Source organism: Gavialis gangeticus, unplaced genomic scaffold, assembly GCF_001723915.1.
Source record: "Gavialis gangeticus isolate Ggan-Ray unplaced genomic scaffold, GavGan_comp1, whole genome shotgun sequence".
Classification (NCBI taxonomy): domain Eukaryota; kingdom Metazoa; phylum Chordata; order Crocodylia; family Gavialidae; genus Gavialis; species Gavialis gangeticus.
In genome coordinates this window covers 1,341,838-1,362,947 of record NW_017729013.1, presented here as the reverse complement: position 1 = coordinate 1,362,947, position 21,110 = coordinate 1,341,838, and the positions used below count along the sequence as shown (strand labels likewise).

General features: G+C 44.4%; 1 protein-coding gene across 2 annotated transcripts in view; it reads left to right on the top strand.

Annotated features, from left to right (window-relative positions):
* Positions 1–21,110, top strand: part of WBSCR17 (Williams-Beuren syndrome chromosome region 17) — a 375,733-nt gene that overhangs the window by 345,946 nt on the left and 8,677 nt on the right. For both annotated transcript variants that reach the window (XM_019511375.1, XM_019511374.1), the window contains exons 8-10: positions 2,801–2,986; positions 7,069–7,206; positions 9,122–9,217. In XM_019511375.1, the coding sequence (XP_019366920.1) occupies positions 2,801–2,986; positions 7,069–7,206; positions 9,122–9,217 (420 nt within the window). The remainder of the gene's footprint in view (positions 1–2,800; positions 2,987–7,068; positions 7,207–9,121; positions 9,218–21,110) is intronic.

The following is a 21,110-nucleotide window of genomic DNA, read 5'->3' as shown; positions in this document are numbered from 1 at the left end:
TTAATTGGAAAGATAGGCTGTCTACTGAGCCATTCCACTTCATGGCCTATATGTCATTTCTTATTGGGGCAAAGAAAATGAAGTCTGGAAGCGTTCACACCAGCACTTATATGAAAACAAGCTTTCAGAATTAATGTTAGTGCTATTTAAATAAGTTCTCTGTGTAATGCTTCTTGTTGAATTTACTGAAACAAGTATGTGTAATGCTTAGTGAACAAGAAGGGAACCTCAGACTCTTAAATCCTTTTCCCATGTAACTTTGGGCAACTTCAGGGGGAATTCCCATGTATCCAACTGCTCAGGGGTGAGAATATGGCACTCTGAATTCTGTCCATGGATGAACATGTATCCACCACAGCTTGGATTCTCCCTGTACCTTAATTTACCCATCTATATAACGAAGATAGTATTTGTCCAGCTGCCAGAAGTTTTATAAGACTCATTCTTCTCATTCCGAGGATGAAAGATCATAAAAAGTTGCCAAAATATTTAAATAAATTGAGTTTTAAATAATATTGGATATATTTCTCTCTGCTCCACTTGTCATCAGCTAGCAACTATTATAAATATCTGGTAGAGATGAGTGCATTTTTTTTTCATTACCCTGACAGCTTCAGTTCTGTTTGGGAGGTGGAAGGGTGATCTTGCCTAGCATAATTGCCTTTTTAAATTAAACTCTTATTGATCTTTCTGGAACTGACTTTCAGTTCTGTATACAATCAATGAACTTCAAATGAAATTTGCAACTTGGTACCCCAGTTTACTACAATATATATTTATCCAGAAATTTGCTTTGCATTTTTGATTCCAGAAACGTAAAAAATGTTCCATATGAAAAGCTTGCAATTATATAGGCAAAGCCCAAAAATATAATAATCAAGTGTGCAGCTGACTGCTTAATAGAGCTGGAAATTGAATGTTTACTTTGTAAAAATTTTCTACTTTGCAGAAATATTTTCCATTCCAAAGGAGGAGAAAAAGCCAAAGGCTGAAAATCTTCCAGAGAACTGAATTTTCTCAATTTTTTCTTTAAAAAAACCCTAAAATGCATTTGTTGTTTCTGAAATGAAATAAACTCTTTGGGATCCCTGACTGCCTGCCAGCTCCCAAACTCTAAGGCTCCCAGCTTAGCTGGGCCTTTCAGGCTCATGTTTCCCCTTCAGTTCACTTGGTGTGGTGATAGGGAACCAAAAAATGCAGAAGAAAGAGCACCTCCTATGGGGTATTTCTGGAAAATACATGGACTCGTATTGAACTTCTGTGTTTCTACATTGAAAACAGGCATTTGTTTATTCAAATGGGCAGCTGTTAACATGCAGTGTGCTTTGATAACTTTTTTAGCATAGTTTGTTATATTCGGTACAGGCAGTTGTGGCATTAGTAACATGCTGCATATGCTATCGTGGCGCAGATGGCCTGGGCAGCCTCTGTGTGGGCTGAGGGGAGCAGGAGGGACAGGCAGCACAGCAGCAGATGGGACAGGAAGCAGAAAGCAAAGCAACAAATTGGGCACAGAGCACAGGGAAAGAAGCAGAAAGCAGAGCAGCAGATTAGGCAGGCAGCACAGGCCTGGGAGCAGAAGGAAGAGCAGTAGATCGAACAGAGGCAGGGAATTGGAGTGGCAGTTGGGGAGAGCACAAGGCTAAATTGTGGCATGGCTACCTCCACTATATGCACATAATCTTATCTGGTTTAGTCAAGCTTTTAAAAGCCACTCTGGAATCATGGAGCTTTGCATGTGAACACACAGATCTGTGCACTCCTCATTTGTGTGCACCTGTTGGGCAAATGGAATTAGCCTTGATTTACAGTAGCACACTGGTGATCAGACTCTGATTCAGCCAGTCTGGCATGGAAAATATGGCTAATTACGCTGGGACATCATACTGAAGGAGGTCAATAAAATTTGGGGAACACAGATGGGATAAAGAGTGGCAAGTCTGGAAGTAATCCCAGAAACTCTAGGTGTTATAATAACTATGCAAAATGGTAATAAGCAACAGACCACAGAATAGGCAGAACTAGGATTATTGGCATGTGTGCTTATGATGATTATCTAGTGCTGAGAGTCTTGGATATGATCCATTTTCAGTTTAAGATAAATAATGAGCATGACAACAAGGAGGGAATGTAAAGGACAGGTATGATTAGACTTGTCTGGGAGAAATGTATACGTGGGTTCTGTGATGCAGCCTTTTCTGTACAAAGTAACGGAGGCCTGAGATTATTGTGATAAAATGTAAACTGTGATTTAAAGGAATTATAAGCAGTTTGTTGAAAAGAATGGCAAGCAAATGTTGTCTAGAGAGAAAAATCTGTTTCTGCAATATGTTTCATTGCAGCATCCTTCTTGCCGATTCAAACCGGACAGACATTTCCAGTAATCCATTTATTTATCCTGTTGGGCAACAGCACCAGGGATGGTATGCTAAAGGCTCAATCCTGCAAATGTTGGAGTGTTGCTACTGACTTAAATTAGCCCTCAGCTTTCTGCCCGCGCAATGCATTCTCCTGATGAAGGCAATGCGATTATAGGCAATAGTGAGCACTCTTCTCAGTAGTATGTGCAGGATCAGATCGCCGAGTACTCCAGTTTGCCATGGTATGGACTATTTAGATTGCAATCCATGAATTAATCCGACTATGTATCCCTCAAAATAACCTTTTTCCTTTTCCACCTCTTTGCTTTTAAGGGGCCATCCGTTTTGGTTTCTGGGCACCACAGCTTGGATTCTCTTCTTAAAAAAATGAAGTCCCTTTGCACTTCACACAGTATGCGTCTCATCTTGTTCTGTTTCAGGTGTGGCTGTGTGGCGGCAGCATGGAGGTCCTGCCGTGCTCAAGAGTGGCTCACATTGAACGCAAGAAGAAGCCCTATAACAACAACATTGGTTTCTACACCAAGCGCAATGCCTTGCGTGTTGCAGAGGTGTGGATGGACGATTACAAATCCCACGTTTACATTGCATGGAATTTGCCGCTAGAGGTATGGCCTTATATCCACTCACCTTTATTTACCTTTCAAAGATGTCAGATTTGACAGTACTTGGTATTATATTAGGGGGAAAAAGCCTGAAATATATTGAAACACATCCTCAGCTGGTATAAATCAGCGTGGCTACATTGACTTTGATGGGGAGGGGATGTTCCTGGAGAATGCTGATATTAATGGAAATCTACCGGTTTATATCAGCAGAGGGGCCTGGATTATTCTTTCTAAAGATTAGACATGTAGTATAATGTATCTGCCTCACACTTCAACTTCTATTTATTACGTGTTTATAGCTCTATGTTACCCAACGAATTGAGCCGTTTTGTAAGACCGGCAGACAGCAAATTATTAAATCCTTCTGCACAGTCTGTAAATGAGTCGTTTTAACTGACACTGTTTCCTGTAGTAGATGTACATCACACCCAGTGTTACCCAGGTCCGTGTTAACACCTCTCACAGTCGCAACATCATCGTCAGTTCTCCACTGCGTAACCAAAACTTGCTCTGTCGCAAATGTGTTCTGCAAAATCATAATCCTGCTGAAAATGTAGATCATCAAAAGCTGCATCTCTGCCTTATAGTATTGAGACATTTACTACTGATAGACAGTGACCGTAGGCACCTTCAAAATCCTTAAACAGCCAGGCATAAAAGACAACAGGATGGCAGTGCACGAAACAAGGTCCCATGCCAACAGCTGCTGTGTGTGTGTGTAGCTGGTCTGGACAGAACAATATGTGGAAACACCGTGGTGTTTTCATTTACATCTCCAGGAGAAGAGTTGAACTTTAAGAAGCTATTGGTGAAACTTAGGTACAACCTACCTCACAGCAATATGCTGTGGCTTCCCTGTAGAAGCCATAAGCTTCTGCCGACAGATACTGCAAAGCTAAATATGCCACAAAATCCCCAGTCCTGCATGCTGATCAAAAGGAGTGAACCATTGCTTCTGTACAGACTCACTGACTTCAGGAGGAGTTTGCTCAGAAATGAGACAAGATTAAAAAATGGGGGACCTAGCTGTCAATACTTAAAGGCTTCCAAGAACAGCTGTTGATAAACTTTATTAAAGGCCTGGGCATATATTGGTGGTGATAGACTGTTGACTTGTGTGCTCAAGCCCCTTGTGAATAGGGTTGTTGCTACATGCCCTTCTTTTAATATATTTTTGAGGATACCACTGTTGATAAACTTTTACGAGCAAAACTCTTGCCTTCTGCTGGAGCTTTTGCCTGTGGGGAACTAGGGAAAAAACCCCATTTAGGCTTTATAGAGCACTCCCAGAGATGAATTCCATTTAGTGAAACAGCCTGTGGCCCTCTTAAAATGCAGTGCACCTGTAAGATAACACCATCCTTGAGGGGGGATACGCTGTTTGAATGACATAAAAACTGAGCTGCTACTTTCCTCTGAAGAAAGGTTACATCTGCAGAGATTTACTGGCATTTGGGTACCCAGTAACAGCATCTCCGTGCTTCATCAGAGAACAAAAGAAACCTCAGTGTGGCTGATTAGCTACTGACATCCCAAAAGGATTTTTGTTTTGACGTGCTGGGGGCTGCACCAGGTCTCCAAGTAGTATTTTGCTGAGAAAACGATGAGCTGAGGCAGATTGCTCTGCTGCATTTACCTGACAAACCGGGGAGAGAGGCCACGTGTTGTGCAGTCTCTTGGAAGAACGTGGGCAGCAGGAGAGAGAAGCAACAGGATGTTGAGTACTGGTTATTTTCTGGTTTCTCTCAGTAAAGGATGACTACAGGTGCAGGAGGAGGGACAGTAATCGTGCTGATCAGGCTCAGACCCTAAGCTTCAAACTAACCTGTGTTTTGAGGAAAGTAGAGTGGTTTGCATTGAAATGAGTTGTTGGAACTCAGAAGATTTATAGGGTCATGATGAAGGCTATGTGGAGTCAACACTCGAAATGGGATTACGGATGAAGATCTGACCTTCTTTTACATGGCTCAGGACTTTAATACAAGCCTCGTTAGTTACCAAATGCTGATTTAATTCTAAAGAAGACTCATTTGCATAGACAATATTTTGTCATGGCTGGTACCTAGGTGAAAGGCAGAGTTGATTTGCACCTTGTAGACTTATTTAGGGGTGGCAAACATATGGCCCACAGCTTGGCCAGGGGAAGTGGCCTGCCACAGAATCCAAGATCCTAGTGAACACGGCACTTGGCAGCAGGAGGAGGAGCAAAGGCTGAGCACCGGGTTGCCCTTCAGCCACTTTGCCCATCCACACTCCTGCGGCCCTGCCTCCCCAGCTGGCAACCCCCACCTTGTGCCCCTCACTGGAGCCAGGGATGGAGCTGCTGCCATAGCACAGAACATGCAGTGGTGGCAGCTCCAGTGTGGGACATGTGGGGCCAGATCACTTTTGCCCTGGTCAGAGCCACAGCTGCTGCCACCACCACCTGAATTGGAGCCAGAGCTGCTGCCACCACGTGTGCTCTGAATTGGAGCCAGAGCTGCCACATGCTCCAGATCAGAGTCGGAGCTGCCACCACTGCTGCTGCCCTGTGCTCTGGATCAGAACCAGAGCTACTGCTGCCACTGCAGCTTCCTCATGCCCCGATTGGGATCTGACCTGAAAGGAGCCGCGTGGTTTGGATCTGACATAGGGCACGAGGTGCGTTTGACACCCCTGGGCTAATTAAACACACCTAGGTGTTCGTTCCTTTCAGGCATTACTTTTCCATCAGTGACTATTTCAGTCTCAGGCTGGCTTTATGGGCTTGCTTAACACAGAATCCCCACTTGATCATGCTGATTTTGGACTGTGCCTCATCTGCCCACGTTGAATCACATTTATATTCACCTATTGGCTCCCCATAGCCCATTAAAATGCTCTCTTCTTTCAAGCAGGGTGAATAATTCATTAGGAGATCATTACAAGTGTTGTAATGGAAAATTGCTTTCCCAGCTGTATTTAATGAATATTTGGGAAGGCCAGAGCATGAGCTGACAAAGAAAGGAAAAGTAGACACCTGTCTAAAAGAATAAGGATGGTTGTAGCATGCCTTTGATTTCCTTCTCCTGACTTTTACCTGAAATTATAGGGTAGAATGAAAAATGCAGTGACCTGTTGAGTCATTTCTCCTGGCCACTGCAGGATTATTCCCATTGAGACATAAACTATAGTTTTATCTACTTTTAAATCAGCTCAAGCAGTGGGATTTCCACCATTTCCCTGGAGAAACTATTTCACAGTACAAATAGTTCAGATTGTCAGAAGTTTCTTCAGAGGTGCAGCCTAAACTCATTTCCCCATCATTTTATTGTTTCTGTTAGTTAAACCCCAACATGACACCTTGAATCCTAAATCGCGCTTTGCTCTTTTTTTTAATGCCTTTCTAACCACGCTCCTGCTTTTTTGCAAAGTGACACATATTTTGGTCTTGTGCGGTAAACTTTCATGCATTCAGCACCAACAGTGGAGTCAGACCTCTGAGTGAGCATAGCACTCAGGCGCTCCCTTCTGACAAGCCTTTCCGCCCAAATGAGTACCTTTGGCATTGTTCTCTTCTGGAAATCCAGGAGCTTGTTTTGATACCTGAGTGGGATTTAGATCTCTCTTGAAAATATTTTGGGTCCTGAGCCATTCCAAAATTCTGGTGTTCGGGACCGAGCCGAAGTCCATGGGAATATTGCCAGTGACTATAAAGAGCTTTTAGTCTTTGCTTAAAAGTAATGTTCTCCATCTCCCTGCATTTTCTTTCTTGCTCCGCATTTCCTCCCACATGCCTAAATCTGTCAAATACTGAAGAGTTGACAAGTCAAAGAACATTGAAAGCATTGTTTTTTCTCCTTCCTGCTTAGTGCAGCAGTGAAAGACTTCCCTTTCTATTAACCTTCTTGGCCAGTGTTTTCTTCGTCTTAGCACTGGAAGTGCATACTTGATTTGGGAAAATGCTGTGGCATGATCATTCGTCTGTGCAGAGTCACTTAGCTTTTAAAAGGCTTCAGACTGTTTAGATGCAATATCAAATGTTCATGAAACACAAACACATACCTTGTTTTTAAAGGATAAATATATAGTTAAGATGCTGAGGTTATATCTTTATTTTTCAGAATCCAGGCATTGACATCGGGGATGTATCTGAGAGAAAAGCTTTAAGGAAAAGCTTAAAGTGTAGGAATTTCCAGTGGTACCTGGACCATGTTTATCCTGAAATGAGAAGATACAACAACACTATTGCATATGGGGAGGTAATTAAGACAAAGTATGTTCTTAAAGCAGATTGATAAGTATTAAGAAGTAAGATATCAATATCTATAGATGCATATTTATGTAACAACATGCCATAATGGGTGTAGTCCAAAATACCCTTAAATTAGAGCTATATGGATTTAAAATATTTTATTTCTTATAGAATTTGTTCTGCATTCCCTGCAATATTTCTATCTTTAGATTTATTGCCAATCCTGAGAAACCCTATATATTCTCCAAAATGTGAATGAGAGTTATCGCAGTATTGCCTCCATTAGATAAGCAGCTGACTATGTATTTTGTATGATTTTTCCCCTTGTAATCATTTTCCCTTGATCTAACCTTTGCTAATATCGCAGGGGTTTCAACTATGCGTGATCATCATATATATTCCTTATAGGACTCATTAAGTTTACCCCAAACTCATACTATTGTGTCATGTAAAAAGACTTATTTCAGTCCTTATTGGCTTTGAGACAGCAGTAGGAACATAAAAAATAGGTATTTATGATAATTAAATAACAATCTTTTGCAGTAAGTTTCCCATGGAATAGTGACACTCTGGAAGAAGTAATTAAAATATAGCCCAAGGACCCCAGATGGCTATTAATCCTGAGGAAGTGTGTTGCCCTAAGGTTATTTTATGCCTTGACGCTGAAAATGCAGAGTACTATTCCCATTTCAATTGGCCTGGGTGGGAAACAAATGCCTACACATAAGCAAATCTCCTGGCTCAAATATCTCTCAACGCTTAATTCACCTGATGATATGAATTTATCAACAGTGGTTTGTTTTTTATAATGTATTGCTAGTTTCCCTTTAAACTTGAAAAAAAAAATTGCTGGTCCAGTTTCAGTCTTCCTGATCAGGCAAAATATTATGTAGTGATGATGAGCATGTCCTTACTATGTGTTAAGCTTCCTGAAATGTTTTACTGCTGGCAATAATGTTGCTCAGAGGGAAAGATTTTCTCACTTCATCCCTACTGCCAAAGCCTGGCTAATGCTTTGAACAGAAGGATTAAGAGTGGGAAACACCAAATGGATGGGCTCTCAGAAGAGGCTAGGATAATTCTGGGACATAGGGCACCTATACATGTGCTGGATGCCTGCTCTGATGCACGCATTGGAGCAGACTTGATTAATCAAGCCTTCTGGAGCGTGGTACTTAGCATGCTCCAGCAGCCTCCACAGCATGTATATTCAGTGTCCCCATGCTCCAAAATGCGGGCAGGCGTGCTTTAACTAAAGCTCATCGAACAAACTGTAGTTAAAGCACCCCCACCACCATTTTGAACTGCAGGATGCTGCATAAACATGACACTGTGGGCTCTTTATTTAGGGCAGCTCCCGAGAGCCACTCTAATTAAAACACCCCCTACCCCAGAGCATGTATAAAGATGCTCATAGAGACCAAGGCAGTGTCATTGCTACACTTCCAAAATGAAGACTGTACACTTTGCTCCCAACTGCAGTGTCAGTCAGTACTCTCCATACCATACCTGGACCATGTTCTCAAGATGTCTAACAGCACCTCTTCGTTGGCCTCTTAGGCTGACGGCTACATGCATGTGCTCTCCTGTCTGTCTTCTACCTGATAGCATGGAAGGGGTTCCTTGTGCTTTCTTTCCTGATGTCATCTCAAGAATCAGTGCCAGAGCCAAGCAGTAGTAATTGTAATGGTGATTGTTGTATAAATAACAGCCCTAGCCGTTATTATTAAACTCTCTATTAAAAGAAAACCTTGTAGGCCACACTAACCCCTTTTGTGAATCAGTATGCCTGAAGGCACAGTAAAGCATCTTTCCCTCCCCATAACATTAAAGGTCAGAGGCCATGCTGTAAGCGGTCAGCAGCATTCATCTCCCATAGGGAACAGCTGCATAACTAGGCAATGTTTTTCCCCCCCCCACAGCTTCGTAACAACAAAGCAAAAGATGTATGCCTTGATCAAGGTCCGCAGGAGAATCATACAGCAATACTGTATCCGTGCCATGGCTGGGGACCTCAGGTAAGGATTTGCTTTTGTTATACAGAAGCCTATGTAACGATCAATAACTGGCACAGATTGCTGCAAAGCAGAATAAAGATGTACAGTGTGTGTGCTGGCTTAGGCTCGCAAATGATAAGGCTAGTCTTCCTGTTAAGAACAAAGAATAGCTCAGATAAGGAGGTATATTTTTCCAACTACTCTTAAAGCCATTTTCCAGATTAAATTACCATAATCTTGCAAGAGCTGTGAGTAGAAGCTTAATTTAGAAAAAAAACTTCCAGACTTGGGTAAATAATGCTAAAAGCAAAGAGCCAATCAGCAGAATAGAACATGCACAAGCAAAGCATTTTAAGGCATTTTCTTTTCTTTTTTTTTCCTGTTTATATGCCAGCAGGGTAAAGAGGCATAGACTGGGAAAACAAAACAAATAATGCTTTCTGATGAGATGATAACTAGGATGTTATTTCCACTAGGCAAAGACTTATTGTATGTAACCTTACTGGCGTCTAGGCTTACATTTCTAGGGCTTTTCTTACTTCTCAAAAAATTCGGATCAAATTGAAAGGGTCTGCTACCTCTCATCTCAATCTAGGGGGAGAAAACATGGCTCCATTATACAGTTTAGGCCATTTTGATATAAGGAGCTTGTTTTTGTCAGGATGGTGGCAAGGGGAGTTTGTGACAACTGCTTTATTTATGTAGATAACTAATTCCTTTATATAATGTTATTATTCATTGTATTTTAAAAATGAATTAATAATTTTTCTGCACTTGAATACTCCTGACTTGACAGTCGTGGGATTGGAAAGCCTATGTTTAAGAACAGATGGCTTACTGCATAAAATATGCCAGTATATCCACCCTTAGAATAGAGGAGACAGATTTTGCGGTGTACGTCCAGAAACTGTAAGTCTCCAGCGTCTCCTTGGAAAGCCATCCCTGTCATTTCTTTCTCCCGGTCTAGCCTCCCCTTAATCCTGGGATATTCTTTCTGTTCACATCAGAAAGATAGTCACCCCTTCTTCATTCAAGTCCTTCTTCAAAATTCCCTTCTTGCTTGCAGCCTTTTGGAGAAAAAGTTATACAGGCTCCTGTTAGGTCTGGAAGTAGAACCGTGATAGGAGGATGCAGGGCTGGGTTTTTTTCTTCTCCATATAGTTTAACTAAAGAGCCATGCTTTTAGTTTGTATCTATCTGACTTGAACCTCTTAACTGTCTAAGATTCACCCATCACCGATATGCAAAATGAGCAGAGAGAAGTAGTTAGCCTGCTCTCTGCATGTCCTTTTGTATTATCTGATGAACTCAAAGAACCTCCTCTGTGACTGCTCCCTCATTCTTCTGTTACTTTCCTTTACAACTCACAGCATGACACACAACCAAATCAGTCATCATCTACCTTTCCTCCCCTGGATCAACCAAACTTCATTCAAAGGGATGCCATTCATTTGCCTTCTGGTAGGAGACCTTCTCTTAGACCATAAGCATGCCAGACCACCAGTCTAGGCATAGTAAAATTATAGGTAGAGTTTTATGTATCAGAAGGGTTGTTGGTTGTAGCCGTGTTGGTCTAAGGACATAGGCAGGCAAGGTTCTTTGGGTAGATGTGATCTCTTTGATTAGACCAACTGAATAGTTTAGAGCACAAACACAAAGCTTGCAAAGAACCTTTTTCTAACTATTCAGTTGGTCTAATCAAAGAGATCACATCGACCCAACGAACCTTGCCATTTGTCAGAAAGCAAACCATTTGCCCATGAGTGTTAAAAGGAAGGACTGACTGATTACTGCACAGATTCTGAAAGCTTTTTTTTTTTTGGCATGATGTATTCTTTCCTCTTTTTGTGTACTAATATACCTCTGCCATCTTTCAGCTTGGCAACGTCACTGTATGTCCCAGCATCTCCTAGTTGTCTGTTTCACGACAACCACCTAAAAACAAAACACTGCGTTGTTCACACAGTTCCCCCCGGAGGGAGGTTGAGATCCAGAAGGACCCATATATGTTGGACAATAGTTATGCTGGAACATGCTTTTAAAGTTATGTATGTGCCTACTGCCTGACTCTATTGAAGTCAATGCACTTGGACAGCGTAGTGATGAAGGGAGTATGTGTAGAAAGGGAAAAAAAAGTGAAATCCATGAAGCTGAAGCTGCATAAACTCCCCATAATGGGTTCAGGGTTTTTTGCTTCACTCGAACAGTCTTTGACTTCATGCAGCCCTTTATTCCCAGGCACACTTACCCATCAGGAACATCACAGATACAAATAACATAGTCCATATAGGGTTCACTCAGATTCCCAAGTCTTTTCCAGCCCCCGAGAAGGTGCCTCTGGCTTCCTGCTGCTCTCTCCTCACTGCTGTCTTCCTTCTCAGGTGGTCTTCGACTCAGTTCCCCAACGTGGTGCTGCTGCTTCCATCCTGCAGCCCCTGGGTCTCTTCCCAGACCCCAGGAGTCCCTAGCCTAGTGTTGCAGCCACTGGCCAAGCAACCCTCTCCCTCTCTGTCAGATCTGATTTTCACTCCTTTCCCTGGGGGCCTTTTGACTTCCTGTAGCCACCTAATTATTTATCTTTCTCAACTGGCCTAGTCCTCCTAGGCAGTCTGTAATCACTCCTGCAACTGGTCACAAGCTGGCGGAGGGAAGGTTTAAGTTGGACATTAGGAGGCACTACTTCACGGTCAGGGCGGCTAGAGTCTGGAACCAGCTTCCAAGTGAGATGGTGCAGGCTCCCACCCTGGGGGTTTTTAAGAGGAGGTTGGATGACCACCTTACTGGGGTCATTTGACCCCAGTGCTCTTCCTGCCATGGCAGGGGGTCGGACTAGATGATCTGCTCAGGTCCCTTCCGACCCTAGAAACTGTGAAACTATGAAACCATGAAACTGGGCTGTAGCCCTTGCAAGCCTGAAGAGGGCTACAGTCTGAGGTTTGCAGCGAGCCTCTGCCAGCCAGTCTGCTACACAGCCTCTCCCCCAAGAGGAGAACCCCCTTCAACTCTCTGTTCCCTCGTCCCACCTCCCAGGCACTAGGTAGGGCACTCCTGTCCCATCTACATCCTAGTTGCCTTAAGGGCTTATTTCATGGGCTCCATCCTTCCCTGTACCCATGCCCATGCCTCACAGTTTTACTTTGGCCCCAGCTTTGATGGCTTCTGGGCCACAGCTCCCCCTGTGTGTCCCTTGCCCAGGGCAAAGCTGCACTCAATATCATTCTGGGCCCCTTGGCCCTACTCTTGCCCCTTCTGGGCTTGGACAGCTACTAGGCTCCAGTTCCCCTGCACTGCTCCTAGCACAGGGCAAAGCTGCTCTCAGTCAGCGTCTGGGCCCCCTGGCCCTGGTTTTGCCCAAGCTTGGATGGATACTGGGCCACAGCTCTCATGCTGCTCCTAGCACAGGACAAAGCTGCTCTCACTCTTAATCTGCCTCCATCCCAGCCCCTCCCATCCCTCCAGGCCTAATATTGCCCTGGGCTTTGGCCTGAGTTTGGACAGCTCCTGGGCCACAGCTCCCCCTGTGCCACAACACCCCTTGTGCATCCGTAGCCCAGGGCCAAGCTGCTCTTGATCTCACTCTGAGCCCCCTGGCTCTGGTTGTGCCCTCGTTGGCTTTGAATGACTAGTGGGCCATGGTTCCCCTGTGTTGCTCCTAGAGCAGGGCAAAGCTGCTTAATTCTGCGTGTCCGGTGGCACTGTGGGATTGCCCCTTGACAGCCTCACCCTTCTCTACCTCTGGGCCCCCTGGCAGGCTTTGGCCCAAGTTCCAACAATTTCAGAGCCACAGCTCCCCTGTGCGTCCCTTGTTCAGGGCTAAGCTGCTCTCAATCTACTTCTGGTTTAGCCCAGCCCTCCGTAGCACCCTTTGGCTCAGGGTAGGACTGCTTCAGCTCCATGTTACCCTCTGGTGCTCTAGGATTGCCCCTCATGAGGTTTCTTCTCTGTGACCTTCTCTAGGGAGATGGGATTACCCCACTGGGCTCTATAGGACCCCCACCATCCCTACACTGCCTCCCAAACCACCGGTACCAACTGTACCCAAAGTCCCCCTCCACCTCCCCCCCGCCCTACTCTGGGTCCAACTGTCCTCTCGGGTCTAAGCCTCTTTCTTGTCTTCTCAGGGTAGTTTAGACATCAGGTGGTTGTTATCCTGCAGTCACCTGGCACAGAGCTCCTTTCCATGCCCCCTGCAGGTCTAGACTGCCTGTTCTGCCACCGGCCCCAGTTAATATGTTTCTCAAACTCCACCCCTTCTGGTCAGGTGCGTCCTCCTACCCGCTCACAGCGGTTCCTATCAGTGCTTGCTCCAGGGTAGCTCCCAATGGCCCCCTGGAGGTCTTAACTGGGCTCACCATATGACTACACGCTGGCTGCCCACTCCCTACAGCCTACTCACCATAGGCATTCCCCCACCACCACCACCTGAGGAACTTTTCCCTTCTTTTTAGGACCACCTTCCATGAGTACCCACAATACACAGAGTCTTTTTGACTTCCGCACAAGCCACCCCTTTGGTCCCTCCTTCTGTGAAGAATAGGGCCCGGTTCCCTACCAGGACCATATCTCAAGCCAAAGTTCCTGGGACCCCAGAGCAGTTGTGTTACTGTCCAGTACTCTCCATAGGGAGCAGTCCTTCAGTCTGTCTTGACCTGCATGGCTCTGCCGCACAACATTTGTCCATTAAACGTTGCCAATGCACTTGTGGCATCCCTGGACAAATGTAACTGTCCCCATACCGTGGCTCTTCCTAGCCTTATTTAGCCAGACAACCATGTACTCCATCACCCCTGCCACCTGAAATACCTGCTCTAGCTTCCTCCAGCGTACCCCGACGTCGAAGTTCCGCACAAATACAATGGTCTTCTGGCTGGTGGCTTTCCCTATCTTTCTCAGCTGGCCCAGTTTCCTTACAAACCTGTAATCACTCCCAACTGCTTGCAGCTGGGCTGGAACACTTGCGCTCCTGGAGAGGGCTACGGCCTGAGGCGTGCAGTCTGATGCACGCCTCTGCCAGCTAGTCTGCTACACCCCCACTGATAATGGGTTTGCTTTACACACAAAGGCAAGCTGCTTACATCAAGCTTTCATCTCAAAAGATAAGTTGCAGAAAGACTCACTACAGCTGCTTAATTCCTGGTCCCAGGTGTTCTCTAAGCCAGCATCTACTCTAATACTCTTGGGTCAATGCAGTTCTTATTAGAAGTACGGAGAAGGGGAGCCTCTGAGGGTTAGTCTGCTGTTTCTTTAATCTGTGTTATATGAGGAAACTCAGCACTGCAATTGCGTTCATTAAGATCAAAACTGTGAAATATAACACAATAAAGACCATCACATTAAGTGCTCACTAGATATTTGCATAATAAAAAGCTTGCCTGAGGAAATCAATTTCTCACATGAATCAGAAAACAGTGCAGGAGGGGAAAAATCCCCCAGGAGACTGGAAAGTTCCTAAACTTGTTTGGGGTAATTAATTTATTGAGTAGATTTGCAACTTAACCGTCAGTTTTCTCACTGTACAAAAGGCAGTCCCAGCCCCTTTAACTGATTCCAGCCATGTTCCAGCCCTATTCTGTAGCTTTCCTGGTAGTAGTAAAGAATATAGTTTCAAGTACAAAAATGGCATCACCAGTTCTTTTTTTTTTTTTCTCAACCTTTTATTAGACCCAAAGCACCCTTAGATTTTGGGCACCCCTCAGAAAATGCCAGCTCTTCATTTTCACTTGTTTGGCTAGAGAAGAATAACAGAGCAATTCTTCTGTTGCACAAAACTCATACCACCACCGATCAGAAGGTTTTTAACACTATACTATTTGAAACCTCTGGGTTTATCTTGTGAATTATGTTTGCACACGTAACAGTGCTATCATTGCATGGCACTCTGTGGCATGCTTGAAAGGCCCTTGAGGCACCCCAGAGTGCCACAGCGCCCTGGTTGAGACCCACTGCTCTGGAGGTGTGACAGGGTGACTGAAGCACCCTGCCAAAGGAACACCAAGGGGGAAGCAAAAAGGCCAAACTTACCTCAAGAAACAGGAGAAGGAAACAGGCTGGAACAAGGAAAATGCCACGCTCCGGACAATCTGGGGAGTCAGCTGGGGCTGTGGCAGATCACAGACTGCTGCAGCAAACTCAAACACTGGGGTTCAAACCCAGGAGAGAGAAAAGGGTGCGGCAAAAGAAAAGACCACGCCGGACTGCAAGAAAAGGAACAGCTGGGTCAGATGGGCAGCGAATAGGAGGCTGCCATGGCAGACCCAGCTGGAAACCGGGGGATTTAAGGGACACCAAGGAAGCGTCCAGGGTCAGAGGAGAATGGAAGCACAGCAAAGAACAAGAGAGGAAAACGGAGAGTAAACAGGAGGAGAAGACCAACTCCAGAGCCTTAGGGAAGACTCCGGCCCCTCAACTTACCTGGTGAGATACGGTGAAGAACTTGATCCAATGGGGAGAGCTGGCCGACCAGCAAATCCAGTACCAGGGGGTGAAGAGAACCACTCCAGGAACCTGGGGAAGGAAGAAGGTACGGACAGAATTATTCCCCAGGAGGGTGGGAGGAAGAGACAGTTGGTCCCAGTCCCAGGAGGACAACTGGGGACCAAAAGAGAGAAATAGCTGCCTTGGGACCCATGCAGGGAAGAACGGGGCAAGCAGTCAATTAGCCAAAGACTCAGACAAGGGTCCTTCGAGCGAGAATGGGAACATCAGCCTCAGAGGCACGTAACAACGCCTGGAACATCCGGTGCAGTGAGGGCAGGGTATGGGGATAGTGGAGCCCTGCAAGAACCTTCAACATCCTGAGCTTATGATCAATATCTGTTGTCTCCCAAGAGTGTCTAGACAGATCTCCCATAACATCTAAGGCATGGCAGAAAGCCTTTCCAATGACAAGACACTACCATTTCAATCGGGAGACTGTGGCTCCAAGAGGTGCGACATCAACCTCTTACAGGAGCCTTATTTACTTCCCACTGCCATACAACACTTTTTTTGCATCTTTTCATCACAAAGTTCTCCATAAGAAGCAAAAGTACCATTTGAGTACAAGTTTACAGCTAGAGACTGCAGCCAGCAGCCTGGTTTCAGGTACGCTTGATTTGATTGATTTAATAGAGAGGGACTGATGGGCCATTTGCAGACATGCTCACCATGTTCTAAACTGTGTTAACTGATTTGCATTACACAGTTCAAATCAAATTTCAATTCAAATCAAGGGTTAATAGATATTCGAGGGGGTTTGCCCCCTACTTCACAGACCAGTAACCCATGGGCTCAGTCAGAAGTGTCAATTTTGCCCAATCTGGCCACAACGCAGTTTATAGTCGTCACCAAACACAAGTGCATGGCTGCAGCCAACTTAAAAAATGGCTGTTCAGGTGAAAATCTGAACCCTCATTGCACAAGGGGTCAGTTGAAGATGTTTCAAAACAGAGCATCTTCTGCAACTTCTGTCTGTGCTGCCTGCCAGCCTATCCCTGTTTTCAGAATGGAAGGAGGGAAAGAGAGTGGAGGGAGTTTGCTCTAAGGGTTTTTCAGCTCCTTCTGGCAGGTGGAGCTTCAGTTCACCCATCCCACCCTCCAGCGCCAGCTGGGGAACCCATGGAATGAGCTCCCTCTGCTCCCTTTCCCCACTCTCAGTCTCAAAACTTTGCAGCCTCACAAGGAGATGGGGCCATTGAGGCTTGCAGCCATCACCTAGGTTCCCCTTCCCCCTGGAACCAACAGTGAACTTCTGCGTGTTCCGGGATCGTTGAAACACAGAACATGTCCTGCAAAGCGTTCAGTTTCAGCAGGGACCTGCACTTCTGTCGGCACCTCGTGGGCTTGGGCAAGGCTGCGGGCTCAGGAAACTGATACTTAGTTGGGGTGAGGTGGTGTTGGCACATTTGGCTTTGTAAAGGTGTTACTTTGTGCCCCATAGCCTCTTTTGTGTTGCAAAATACTTATCTGCATTCCTAAGGAATGCTCCTCTGAGTTCCTAAGGACTGTTTTTTCCTAAAAGTAACTCTGTATCTACATGTTAATTCATACAGTTTAAATTGCCTAATTCGGACTGCCCTAGTGTGCATTGACTTGAATCCTCATTCAATTAGGATTAGTTAATTAGGACTGGAGCCAATTTTAATTCAGACCACAGGCGTCCACAGGTATATAGTGATGACTGTGGTTCAGATTAAACCTAGAAAAATGTAACATCTATAAATGGCCATATTGGCCAGCCCTTGAGAACTGGCTTATGTTGCCCGTCAGGGAATATAGTTCTGCTCAACTATTCCCTCAAAGGTGGTGCAGCAGTTAGGGTACAAGCCTAGGACACAGGATCTTGGCAAGGGGGTCTTAGCTTGGGCAAGTTAGTTGCCCATGAGGGCTGTGTGAAGCTTCAGTCCCTGATTCAATTCAGCGGAGATTTGGCCCAATTTGGTGGCTGAATCTCCAAATCCAAATTGAATCAGAGGACCCTTTAATCTCTCCGAATTGAATCGAAACCCTCCAAATCGATTTGGAGAGATTCGGAGAGATTCGGAGATTCGGACATGGACACAACTTTAAATGTTTTTTCTACTTACCTCGAGATACCAGGAGGTTCATGAATGCTGCGATGCTGGGGCACATGGAGTGTCCTACAGAAGCGTGGTGGTCTCCCCAGCATGCTCAGCAGCGGACCCAGAAGTGGACCAGAAGCACTTCCTGTCCACTTCCAGGTCTGCCATGGAGCGCGCAGGGGCCCCCGCCCCCCATATCCCTCCAGCTCGGTGACTGCCTGCTGGGGGGGGGGCCCCGTGTCCTCCCCTGCCTCCTGGCTCCTGGGGTCCCCCCACAGCCAATAGCCAAGCCAGGAGGGCGTGGGGAGGGGCGCCCCAGCACGCTCCCCAGCAGACCTGGAAGTGGACCGGAAATACTTCTGGATTCGCCTCCGAGCATGTGTAAGATGCATATGCAAGATGCTGATAACAGTATTTTGCCACCTCATAGGACTACTGTGATGACACTGAAGACTGTGACATGTTCAGATACTATGGTACTTGGGCCAGGAAAGCACTGATGAAAGTAAATAGGGAATCCTGGTTGTAAAGGACTGAATGAACTCCTGAGGTACTGCCAGGGTCAGTTAAGTGCCATTTTCAGCTGGGAAACTTGAAAGCCCAGTTGCCAGAAAAGTCACTCGAGAATCTATTCTCAGTATTTCCTGCCTGTCCTGTATAGGTTTATCAGGGTTAGAATAGCTCCAAAACCATCTTGACAACAAGCTTCTCACACCCACCAAAGCTGAACTGAAATGGAGTCTCCTATATCTAGAATAGGATCAGTTAATACACATAGTCAGGACTTGAGGGCATGATGGATATCCTGCTTTAGTTTATCCTTCCCTGTCTACAAGGAGCAGCCAACTGTGTAACTCGCGCTACTAAATATAACTTAGCCACTGTTGTAAATGTGCATAATTCATTCTTAAATGGCACCAACGGCATATTGCACTTTCTAGATGGAAACCTATGCCTATAAGTTTATTATTATATGAGAAACTAAATTACTCTGACATTGTCTGCTCAGCCTGGGCTTGGAGATGAATGACTAAAAGCAGGTTATTTTTCCTTCAGCTGTTTTTTGATTAAACTTAATGATGTTTTCTTTTCCTACCTGATGTTCTGAATTAAAATGTTGCATTGTTGCTAGTTTCTTTCAGCCTACCTGCCAAACAAGCTCCAAGCAGATTTTTCTTCCTGTTCTCTCTTATTCACATTGTCCTTTTCCTCTCTGTCTGAAAGCCAGTTCCTGGCAGTTCCTTTGTTTCAAACTAATCATTTGCATCGTGACTCTTTGAAAATGCTTTTAAAAAGTGGTTATCGGTGAATGCAGAAGCTTTGATATTTGGCTCCCTTGAGCTTATAGGCAATGCACAAAGGAAGAAATTGGATTTTCACATCTATTGTTTAATTAATGGACTGTATATTGTAACTTAATATTGACAATACAATTAGGACTGGTATAACCATTGTGTTTAATTAACTCCTTGCTGTATATATTTAACAACAAGTAGTAACTGTTCCTACTGGCTACTGCATTACCAGACAGCATGCTGGGAAGTGCTTCTATTAACCATTCTTTACAAACTCCCCATTTTAAAGTATTAATTTCTTAATAAGAATTTTTAAGAATTCCCAGTTTTCATTTATTAATTTCTATTAACCATTCTTTCTAAACTCCTAGTTTGATATGGAACTACTCACTTGCCATCTCTCTCTAACTTTGCAACCACTCTCATATTCATTTAAATTGGTTTAACATTTACATTTCTGTTATTGGGCTAGTTCCTCAGCTGCTGTCAGTGGGGACTGCTCTTGGAGTTGTGGATGCATTTGGGGAGGAAGAATCCAAAGTGGGGTAGAAACTTTGAGCCCAGTCTAAATGTGGATACTTTAACGTCCAAACCTTGCATCAAGACGCTCATGAAAGAATATCATTTGGCCCTGTAAAACATGCACTTACATGCTTGGTACTAATCTGAGCTAACAAGTCCAGGCTTTTATGCCTTGCTAAGATGCAGGGTCTCTAAAGAGGCTTGATTTCAGACCTGCAGTCCCAAGTGTATTATGGATTTTTGCATTTTCTCGATGTTGCTTTGGGGTAGCATTTGTCTTCTGGACTTTGTGTGCGTGTGTGTCGGTGTTTTGTCTCCTCTGTTTATCTTCCTTTTTGCTTTCCTTCTTCTCTTCTTTCACATAAAGCTTTCATTCATTTTCAGGTTAATTCATCACCAGGGTGGATGATGAAGGATCCTTTTATCCTGTAATTAAATTGAATCTGCTCTTGGACTCACTTTTTCTGATGGCTTCATCTTTTAAGTGATACATCATCAAAACACCTTGCAGTAATGATGTATTACACTAATAATACAGCAATACTTCACTGGAGTGTCAGAAGTGTGGTGATATATTGGTGTAATGGAAGGCGCTATAATACAATAAAATTTAAGATAATGTTCATCCAGCATAGCATTCCATTTAATTATAGGATAAAATATGTTTTGCCCATTTAAAGAAATAGGACTTGAGGACAAAACCATTAATATTGGAATTGTCCAAGAGTATAGAGTGTCATGGTAGATGAGGAGCATTTCAGAATAAATTGTGCTAAAAAGAAAATACTGTACTCTTTACTTATTGTGGCTAGTTGATGAGCTGCTCACTGCAGAAAAGAAGCTAAACAACCCTAAATTATTTTCCAATAGAGTCAATGAAGGTCATCAAGGCTTTTATTTTGCAGGTCCCAAGAAGTCTAATTAACTTTCTTCCATCACAGAGGAGCAACCAGCCAGAAACAGTAATCAAAGAGGATGTATTGTTAACGTCAGGCTTACGAATGAGGAGATCAAACTAAATGATGCACCAGTGCACATGTACAGCCCCAGCTTCCCCAGCTCTGTTTAAAATTTCAGAAGCTGGAGGTTAGCAAAAAGGGAAAAATAAAGGGGGAAAGAGAGAGGAAAAAAACCCTGCTGTGTTGTTCAAAGAAGTGTGGCAGCTGAATTTGTTTTTATAAAGGAAGGAGGAGGAATAGCAGAGCTGCAAACCACTCTTCCTACTCGGAAACATGTTTAGAATGTGACCCCCTGGGACAGGGGACCAGAGGCAGGGCATTAGCACAACCTTGGTGACTAATCTGCAGCTACATCATGCAACCTTTGTACTGGTGAGCCCTGGCTTAGAGGAGTAGCCCCTCGACCAAATACAAAATCAGCGCTTAGCCAGAGGCAATGCAATTCATGTTAAACTTGTCTAAACTCTTTGTTCTGTAGATATTTTTGCTGGGATCGTATTGGATCTCTCTCTCTCATTTCTCTTTAACTTCCTCCTCCAAGGCCTTGTTGTGGTCTGATAGTCATCACTTATGATAATATGGAAAATTTTGCTATTCT